Source organism: Esox lucius, chromosome 3, assembly GCF_011004845.1.
Source record: "Esox lucius isolate fEsoLuc1 chromosome 3, fEsoLuc1.pri, whole genome shotgun sequence".
NCBI lineage: Eukaryota > Metazoa > Chordata > Actinopteri > Esociformes > Esocidae > Esox > Esox lucius.
The window spans coordinates 29,815,983-29,826,302 of NC_047571.1; the positions used below are offsets into that span (position 1 = coordinate 29,815,983).

The 10,320-nt window shown below is 44.3% G+C and overlaps 1 protein-coding gene across 1 annotated transcript; it reads right to left on the reverse strand.

Moving 5' to 3' along the window:
• Window positions 1-4,028: 4,028 nt before the first annotated feature.
• On the reverse strand, window positions 4,029-9,938 carry LOC105024691 (phosphoglucomutase-1). Its single transcript, XM_010894782.3, has 11 exons — window positions 9,409-9,938; window positions 8,766-8,928; window positions 8,480-8,626; window positions 8,022-8,147; window positions 6,572-6,762; window positions 6,017-6,171; window positions 5,749-5,864; window positions 5,497-5,632; window positions 4,744-4,927; window positions 4,467-4,601; window positions 4,029-4,353 (listed from the first exon to the last, which is right to left on the reverse strand). Exons 1-11 carry the CDS (start codon window positions 9,664-9,666, stop codon window positions 4,264-4,266), a joined length of 1,701 nt encoding a protein of 566 aa, XP_010893084.2. The 5' UTR covers window positions 9,667-9,938; the 3' UTR covers window positions 4,029-4,263.
• Window positions 9,939-10,320: the final 382 nt, after the last annotated feature.

Consider the following 10,320-nt stretch of genomic DNA (forward strand, 5'->3'; position numbering starts at 1 on the left):
CGGTTTGTTTCATAAACTCTTGTAACAGCGTAACATGCTCCCGGTGTGATTACGTCCCACACTCGCGCGATGGAACATGAGACCAGCTGTGGATTTCTGGCCTGACGTCGTGGGCAACTTCAGGAGCCACCTGTAGACTACATGGCTCTAACATTTACATCTCAGAACGTAACAGCAACAATGAAACAGCCTATGTTCGGCAGCTAATACGGGTTAAAGCTGATCTAATTAAATCATAGCCCCTAAAAAAACACACTTTTATAGATATTTTTATTTTTTTTTACTTACTGGACTTGAACCCAGGCTGCGGCAATGAATATGCCCCGGCGACAGATACATTTGGACCCCCCTAGGCCACAGTCGTGCACTTTTAATACGATTTCATAAGCATTAACACAGGGCCGCCTCTAGCCGTTTGGGGACCCTGAGCAAAATTAGATTTGGGGCCCCCTGCACCAGTGGTCCCTATAGCGATCGGGGCCCCCAGGCAGTTGGGGCACCCAAGCGACCACTTATGTCCTTTATGCCTACGACCGGCCCTGCTTTAACATTTATTTAGTATCAACATTCTACAATCTATTACATTTGGACTGTATAAACCTGGTACTGTATAATAATAACAACTATAACTACGGAGGGTCCTCAGAAATGTATTTGGTGAAATGCTGTGTGTGTGTGTGTGTTCAGGGTTGTCACTCTAGCCCGCTGGAGGACAGTGGTTGTGTCCAGGCCAACAGCTGGTCTGTATCATTCTCCCCAGGGTTGCGTTGCTGTTCTCCATGAGCCCTACAGAGACCTCTGGTGGCATGAGAGTCCCTCTGCATGCTGCCCTGAGGGTTCAGCCTGTCTACAAGAAAAGATGTGGTTCTTTTAGGGCTCTGAGACTCGTGTGCACACAGACAGACACAAGCTGAAATCATTATGAGCTCACCTGGTGTTCTGCAATGTAGACAGATTATCCACATTTGGTCGATCCTCTTTGGTCAAGCCTTGAACATTTGGAAAGTCAATGCAAAACCCAATGACAGATTTTAAGAACAAATGTTAAATTGGTTACATCAGTCAACTGTGGATGAAGACTAAATGTTATCACATGATGCTAAACGCATCATTCAGTGAATGTATTTTGAAAGTGTCATATTTTCAAAACACGATTGCTGAAATTCAAAAACGTTTTTGTTAGTGTATTAACAGTGGAATTTACACAAAAATGCATACGTTTATTTTTGGGTGGTTTTTTCCTTTTAGGAAGTAATACTATATTTATATGGACTGCCAGCTGAACATTTTGCGTTTCGGCTGGTAATACCCAGTCCGAGGTCATTTCATGTTCCACTTCCCTTTTATATCCTCCTAGTCATCACTATCGTAACAGTAAACACCTACGTTTTATGCTGTGTACACGTGGTAAACCGAAATACATTTCCAATGTATCTGGTCGAATGACAAGATCTTTCGGAGCTTCAAGAGTGCAGCAAATAGAAAAACCTATTTACTCATTATAATACCCATTAAGCATTGGATTACTCTAAGCCATGGATCACAGCGAAATCTAGTACCAGGCTGGCTAATGCCTTACAGATCTAGTATCTCCTAACATACATTACAAAGTTATGATGCGTTTATGAAATTAACGTGGACATGAAATGCACATGCACGTAGACATCACACACGCACTTTCTTTCCTCCTCCACGTGTCCGCTTTAGTAGTTCCAATCGAGGTCCATGTCTTCGCGTAGTCCTCAAAAGGGATTCTCCTCACAAGTCTGGGGGCGACGCATTCAATGCCACACGTTTAGTCACGTAAAAAAAAACATGTAATGCTAACGGCGTTCAGTGCAACACTGGAAAATCAATGATATTAGCTAAGTGGAGATTTTCTCTCACCTGTTCGGCGAGTCCTGCTGGGCAGCTTTCATTCCTGCAGGAGGGCTGTCACCGTTCACAATGTAAAAACAGCTGTAATAGAAGTCCTATAACATTTTTCGTAATGTATAGCCTCCTTTGGACGCTTTCGTGCCAAGAAAGATTATAAAAGTTTGAAAGACGTCACAAACAGATGTGCGACCAGGTTAATTGATCAAAAGATAGGCGTGATGTCATACTGAACATATATACAATGTTCAGAACTGGATGGCGTTCAGTGTGTGCGCATTTAATTAGCGTTTATGATGATTTTGATTCTTATATAGCATAGCTTGAATACCGTAGAATATTGAAAATGTAACTGGTCGAGCATTCTGCCGTTTAAGTGTTAAACAATTATCAAATGGGAAGACATACATTTTTCTTTTCATATTTAATTCAAGACTATTACTAAGTTGCATGGAAAAGAAAAGGTTAGTGTATATCATAATTTACACAAATTACGTTCCTGACACAAGCTTCTCTTTCGATTACGTTTGGACTTACTTTCAGATGCCGCTAGGAGGTAATGTATGGTTCTTAGCAAGAATTGTGGACGTGCATCCTTGAACTTTATTCGTTGCTACAGATCTTGACAACGGTATGTGGCAATAATTCATACAACTACAAAAAATTATTGTAGGGGAGACCGGGGATGGGTTTAACACGGGATGGTTGTAACACTTCCAAGTTACGAATCATCTGATTCACTCTGCACATGCTCAATTTAATCCTTATTTTACAATGTGAAGAAGTAGCACCCTGTGGCATACACAACCATTTTTTAAAATAAAAAAATAATTATTTTTTTTACCTCATACATTTTTGTGATAATATTGCCAGCTATGTAATTAAATTAATCTAACTTAAACCATGTTTATCGTGTGTCTATATCGATATCTTTCATGCAAGTTGTTAGTGATAACGTTTTACCTGTAAGCTGTAAGGTAAACTAGTTCATGACTATAGGAGTCTGGGTTAGTTGTAACAACAATAGTCTGGGTTAGTTATAACAACAATTAAAATGTTACAACCTACTATATGCAACATTTTTGTTGTAGGCCTATATATGTTTTCTTTGAATTTCATTATGCCTAGACTGACGGTAACAAACAAGCACAAACACACAAACTAATATTCAGTAATGCTAATGTATTATGTTCAAATATCTCACTACTATGACTGACAGTTACTAACATACTTCACACACACACACACACCAATTATGTTAAAAAGTAATTTAAGTTTTGAAATAAAAAGCTTTCAATATAATATTTTTGTCATAATATATTTTTTTAATAATGTTACAACTCACCCCAGGGTATATCATAATGTTAAATTTCACCCAAGGGTATGTTACATCTGACCCAGGCTATGGGGTGAATTGTAACATTTCACTCCTTGTGTTTGAGACTAAACCATGCATTTTCTGTTTGTGTCACAGATATAACAGCAATGCCATCTAATAGCAGACACATGTAACTAGTCTGTATACCATTTTGAATGCACTGGCTTAAAAGAGCTTCAAGATACAGACAGAAATGTCCAAAATGTTACAACTATCCCTGGTCTCCCCTATTATTTACCCTTGACGTTTAGAGAACAATGGCAAGCTTGATGTGGCCTAATATTTCAAAGCTGTTGTCAAGCAACGAGATGTCAGCCGATTCGGAGTGGAGAACGGCTTAAAGCTGCTTTCCGTGATTCTTGGCCATGATGTGAATGCGTCGACAAGTCAAACCGGTCCCAAAAAATGCATATGACATGGGTCACATTCACCCATTAAAACCAACCACTCGCTTTCAAACTTAAAATATCATAGTAAACTGAAGTGTAATATTGATTATACTTGTAGGCCTAGGTCTTCTGCATAAAAGCATAATACACATTCATCTTAAAATAGGAACTTTAAAAAGTGGTTTGTAACTTGCAGCAACCTAGGAATGCATATTTCAGATGAACCCTACTTTTTAAACAATACATTGTTGTTATATTGTTGAAGCTGGGATGGAGCCAGACAGCCAAGAATACGCCTTGCCAGTAATCTACATACTTCCCAAATTACACTTGTTTCACTTATTCAAAGCGTCCACTATAAAACGGTAATGAAACGGACAACCAAATACAGAGCTAAACATGTTTTATTTATGGTAGAGTTCACTCTTTCTCCATTTTGAAATGTACACGTCTACAGTTGCAGTGATTATTGGGTGGGCTTGTAATGTAATGTAAATTAGGGCTACTAAACTAGAAAAATCAGTTTTCCTCTGATTAAAAGTGGAACAGCCATTGGAGTAGAGGTAAAATTTGGAATACAAAGTCGGCACATTTAATATGAGGAGGGGCGATAACGGTGGATCATGTGATGATCGACGGGCCACTGTGGCCTGTCCTCTCATGGAGCCGGGAGATCTTCAGGGCTATGGTAACCAAGGGCGCCAGCATCACCTGACACACACACACACACAGTTTACAGACTTAGTGTGTGACTACATAATTACTTGGAAAGAGAACAACCGTTTGCATAGGGACGTCTGCTCTCCGCAGGGTGCAGGACTGACCTGTGGGTCCTGGAACATTTTGCTGGGGTCTTTCTCATAGCTGTCGATGTACACCCGAATGGTGGCCCCGAGGCTTTCTGTCCCACTGAGCCTGTAGATAATCCGAGATCCATCGGTGAATGTTATCCTCAGGCCCTGATAGCGGACAGATACGTTGTGTTTTAGTGTTTGTGGCTCTTACTGTGGCTAAAGAAGTTGCAACCATTCGCATATGCTGTTAGTCCAAAGTGACACGAACGTCCGCTTCTGTGACCAGACCAGCGCCGATATTCCCCACCTGGTTTCTGTAGATGCAGCCATCCACAGGGTCGGTGTATTCAAAGTTGTCGGCCCTCTCCACCTGGTAGACCTGCTCGCCGACTGCAAACCTCTGGCCTACGAAGGCTTTCTCCAGCATCATCAGCTCCAGATCTTCCATCATCTCAACGGCTACATCCAGGTCTACTTCCTCATAGTCATACCTGCCCACAACACGAGAAGACATCCCGGTCTACATCCTTATAATCATATCTGCCTACACCACGAGAAGGAGACATCCTCATATAATGGCTGTAGAAAAAAAACGGAAGCTTTCCCCCGTATTGCTCTGATGTCTTAGTTTGTGTGGACAACTCTTCTGTAATTCCTGCAGGGATTTACAGCCTATTTGCTGAAGTGATTTTTGCTTTCCTGTAAAATGGTGTCTCTCTAGGTGAATTATTAGTCTGCTCTACAACTCAAAGTTTCACTTAGACTTCAGCACCAACCTGCCCTACTTCCTTGTTCTGTCCCTGAAAAAAGCTTGTGACAGCAGTAGGCCTCTTTGGTCCTGGAGAGCCAAACCACTTCTCGTTTCTATTCTGATCTAACTATCAGAGACTAATTCAGGCCAGGCGAATGCAATGAATTAGCAGTTAGAAACAAATAACAGCAGTGTTTTGTCGCTTAATGGCTTTCCCTCTGGTTTACTGGCAATCAGAATTTGTCTTTTGAAATGACATGCTTTGACCACTAGAGAACAGTACTCCCATTCTCCCTTTCCATTGCTCACCTGGTAAAGAAGTTCCTGCCAAACCTCTGCCAGTGGTCCTTCATGATGCCCTCCACACTTTGCTTCCTTGCTGCCAGAATAGTCAGCCATGCCAGCACGGCCCAAAGTCCATCCTTCTCGCGGATGTGGTCAGCCCCTGGCGGGATAAAAAACGTTCCAGGTTTGTTAGAGTTTTATTTTAATTTTTTTGCATCGTTGGCCACATTTTACTACAACGTAGTCCCTGACATTTTGGACTCACTGATGAGCTACCTGTGCCAAAACCCTCTTCTCCGCACAGCGACAGCCTGCCCGCGTCCATAAGGTTGCTAAAGAACTTCCACCCGGTCGGTGTCTCGTACAGTTCAATCTTCGTCACCCTGGCCACACTGTAGAAGGGGCAGGGAAATGGGGGTTGGGGGGGTTATGTTGTCGTTTTGCTGATCTGGTTGAGACAGACTGAAATTGTGTGTTATGGTGATTTGCCAACAGGGTAAGTGGCAAATCTTTTTCAATGGTTAGTGCCAGGCCAAGGCCTTACTTGTCCAGAGCAGCACTGGTGGGCATGCTGCGGCCGAAGCCCCTCACCCCGTTGTGCTGGAAGTAGGGGATGCTGAAGACGTTGGCTGCGATGACCGCAACAGAGTCCGACGGGTTTACGAAAAAACCGTGCTTACCCAGGATCATGTTACGGTCCTAAAAAAACAACAGGGCGGGGTTGAAGGTCGCGGAGGGGGGTCGGCATCTGGGTAATATTTAATCTTACGGTTGAGACCAAAGTCTTCAGTCTGTCTGGGGTTATAAGGAAGGTCACTGAGGTTTTATTATACCTTGACAGACACCTTCTAACCTTTTAACCCTTTAACCTTTTAACCTTTCATTTTACACGTAATATGGGTGAATTATCACTAGGATTTAGACTTTATGCCTTCATAGATTATCAGTTGTGTTAGTTAAGTGTACCTCAATCCTGCAACCTGTTTACCGATTTTCCTTGATTTCAAGTTTACAACCAGTAACAAAAAAGTTAAATGATTTATTATTGTCATAAAATTGTTAGAAGCAGATATTTGTCAGTGTCTTACTGAACACTCACCCCATCGCCATCGAAGGCTGCGCCTAAATCATACTGGCCACTCTTCATCGTTTCCACCAGGTCCGCGGCGTAGTTGAAATTAGGGTCAGGGTTCTGGCCCCCAAAGTCCTCCAGGGGGACACAGTTAATGGCGGAGTTAGCAGGGGAGCCCAGCTCCTCACACAGTATCCTCTTAACATAGGGTCCCAGCACTGAGGACCAGACAGAGATGCAAAAAAGAAGGAAGGGACACGTGGAGGTAAAGAGAGAGAGAGAGAACAGAGAGAATATTAAAATGTCCTGCCTTATCTAAGACACAAGAGCCTTCAAGCCGGTTTAAACCGGTTCTCCCACAGAAACGATACCAGGGTCTAAATGAATGTAAAGATGGTAAAATGTGTGAAACTACGTATGCAGTGTGTTAACCCTTTTAGCACATCGCCCCTTCATAGACAATAATGTGACGGTTTCCAGTTGGCTCGACGGTCTCGCTTTCTCTTCCATAGATGCTCTACACTCTCCTGCTGATGTTTCCGTGTACCAGTGAAGGGACAAGGCCCTTTGGCATGTCCAGCCTTCCTCAAAATCATGCAGAGAGTTTTTTTTTTTAATGAATCACAATGATAAAATGTGGGCTTAAACATTTATTTTGGCAATATATTAAATAGCAGACATTTTTCTTTTTACTTCTAGCAGAAATTTTTCATCACTTCTGCCCGTGAGAATTTTCAACCCAAAATGCAAACAGCTGCCAATTTGCCAGTTTGCCCACATTTTAGATGCCAGAAGCATGCATCATTTTCCAGTAACTCGTCTTCGTCAGAACTTCAGTGGTTGATTTTACAGAAACCTGAAAGTCAGAATGACAAAGCCACATCCCTCTGCTGCCCGACATCAGCTCAAACCCACATCAACACCGACTCCATCTCAGCATGTAACGTAGTTGGCATGAACGCGGGACCATGTTAAAATTTCACTCATGTCAAGATCTTCGGCAATGTGGCGGCCTAAAGGACACTGACTTCCGTGCGCGACGGTTGGGGTCCCGCCTTTGGTTTCAGTGTTTTCACAGGGAAGCTCCTGGAAATGGCTCCAGGAATTAACATCATCCCTGCAGTAGCCGACAGTTTCTATAACCCCCCCCCATTCCATCCCTCCCATAAACCTGGATCATGTAACAGATGATTGGACACAACAGACACATTCCTGACTGGGGTGCTGTTCCTACTGTCCGTGCTGTGCTCAACATTACCGCAGTGCTGTGTGAAATTCCCACAACGTTTAAGATAGATATCAGCCGTAGTCTAAATGGAATCGAAATAACTCCATGTTTTGCCCTAGAGAACATCTGAGGAGAAAGCCCTCTTCCAACGGGTTAGTCTTGTAAAAGTCATAAAAGTGTGTCTCTTTATGCTGATTGTACTCCAACTTCACGCTGTGCCTGTGAAGTCTGGCAGGCCAGGTGACTAACCTCCATGCATGGCGTCTAGCCGGATCTTGATGTGGTTCTCCCCAGACAGCAGCTCCTTCAGAGCAGCAAAGTCAAAGATGTTCCTTAGCATGTTGGCGTAACACTCCACCGAGTCCACTATCTCCACTGTGGTAAGACAAAGAATCATCTCAGAAAACAAAAAATGAAAACAGTTCCGTGTAAGTTCCATGAATTGTTGCGATGTTATGTGTCCAGATTAAATCTAACCAGAACCTGTGCTGTAAACAAGACAAATTGACCTTGCAGTGCAAACTTCAAATGTTTGTTTTTGTATTTGCATGTTTTATTGGTATCCAGCTTAAGTATGTCAGTTTTTCTATTGCTTACTCCAAAAGTGCCAACATGGAATCTGATCTTTTGTCTTCTGTTCAAACAGCTGGTACTTGTTTACTCTCAGTTCTCCTCTCAGGTTTTGGGATATATGTGTTTGTGTTCACCTGTGAAGGGTTTGAACTTGTTCTCCAGGTCAAACATCTGTCTTCCCAGGGTGTCCAGGTCCACTCGGAGCTCTGGGCAGATGGCAAACTCCTCTATTGTTCTACTGATCTGAAAGATTCTGTTGGTGACCGCCTCCTGGGCCGGTCCTGGGTTGGATCAAACAGAAGCACTTAAAAACATACAGTGGTATCCTGTATACACACGTTCTGCCTTATGTTGATTTAAGTTCTCATATCTCGTCTTGGGGCCCTCTCTTTCCTCTGGTTCTAAACATAGCCTCAGTACCTCCATTAGCAGTGTTAAACTTGATGCCGAAGTCTCCGTCGGGCCCCCCGGGGCTGTGACTGGCGGTGAGGATGATACCGCCGATGGCTTTGTACTTCCTGATCAAACAGGAAACCGCTGGCGTGGACATGATCCCGTGATGACCAATCACAAGGCGGCCCACCTACCAAGATGACACAGGTTAGTGCTGGTTAGTGGCACTACAAGTGACTGCAGTAGCAACTGATTAGGTGCAGGTGTTATAATGTGTAACTCCCTTGTAATCCCCCTTACCCCCCCCCCCCCCCCCATCTGCAAAAGCATGGGTGGCTCTCTAATTTAAGACCTAGCACCTCAGTGCTGGCACCGGGACGTTTACAAAGCCAGTTAAAATACATATCTATTTCAAGACAGCGAGACCTACGTGAAGAAAGCTTGCTTCGGAAGAACCACGTGAAACAAGTATTCAGCAAATGGAATAAACACAAAAAAAAGCCTTCCTTGAAACACTGTGTGAATTCAAAAGCAGTTGTTCATTTCAGCAGGTTAACCTGTTTCCATGCAGTCTATTGATCTCATTGTCCTGGATCGGCGACATAACGTCAGACAAGAAACAAGCAATGGTTGAACTTCACAACAGGTTAGAGAGACTTGAAACACTGACCCCATTGGCAGCTGCCATCTGAACAATGACCTCAATGGCCGTCTGATTGAAGTACCTCCCATCTCCCCCAACGACCATCGTGGACCCCTGCCGGTCCCGCAGATCGATGGAGGAGTATACGCTCTGGACAAAGTTCTCAAGGTAGTTCCTCTTGGACTGGAAGACGAGCACCCTCCTCCTCAGGCCGCTGGTGCCCGGTTTCTGGTCCGGGTACGGAGCGGTGGGTAAGGTCAGAACCTGCAGTGGACCATCGTCCATTGTGTCAACGTGGCGCGAGAGCGGGGGGAAAAATGCGACGAGAGACCCGCGGTGTGGATGTGTCCCCTGACGTCTGCGACGGTGCGCCGGGGGGGGGGGGAAACGGGAGGGGAACGGCCTTGGCCACTCCCAGCATTTCACAGAATGTTGGTGGCGCTGGCGGTGGGATGGTGGCGGCGTGCTTATGTTGACTAAAAATAACCGGGCTGACTAATGTGTGTGCGTTGGCGGACGGTAACTGAAGAAGCTCCTTGGTTGACACATGTGAGGGGGTGCCAGTGTCAGGGCCACAGCGGGCCTGACACGGGAGGGGGGGTGGGGGGGGCTCTGTGTTCTGCAGCTGTGCCGACACTGATGGGCTGGGGGCAGGCACTAAGACGGACTGGGAGAACAGGTTTAGGAGCAGTTTGTACTTAAAATGTGCTTTCTGATGTTGAGGATTTTGAAGATGTCACAGTTTGGCGGACACTCTTATCCGTTTGCCGACTACAGGGAACAACAAGCGACCTTTCACCTTTTCTGCGCCCCGACGTCCAAACCAACAGCCTTTCTCGGTTACCGGCCCAACACTTAACTCTCTGCTGTCTGATAACGGCAGACCTTGGGTCAAGGGTCATCATCTTCTCTGAGAGTAGGAATGTAAATGACACCTCC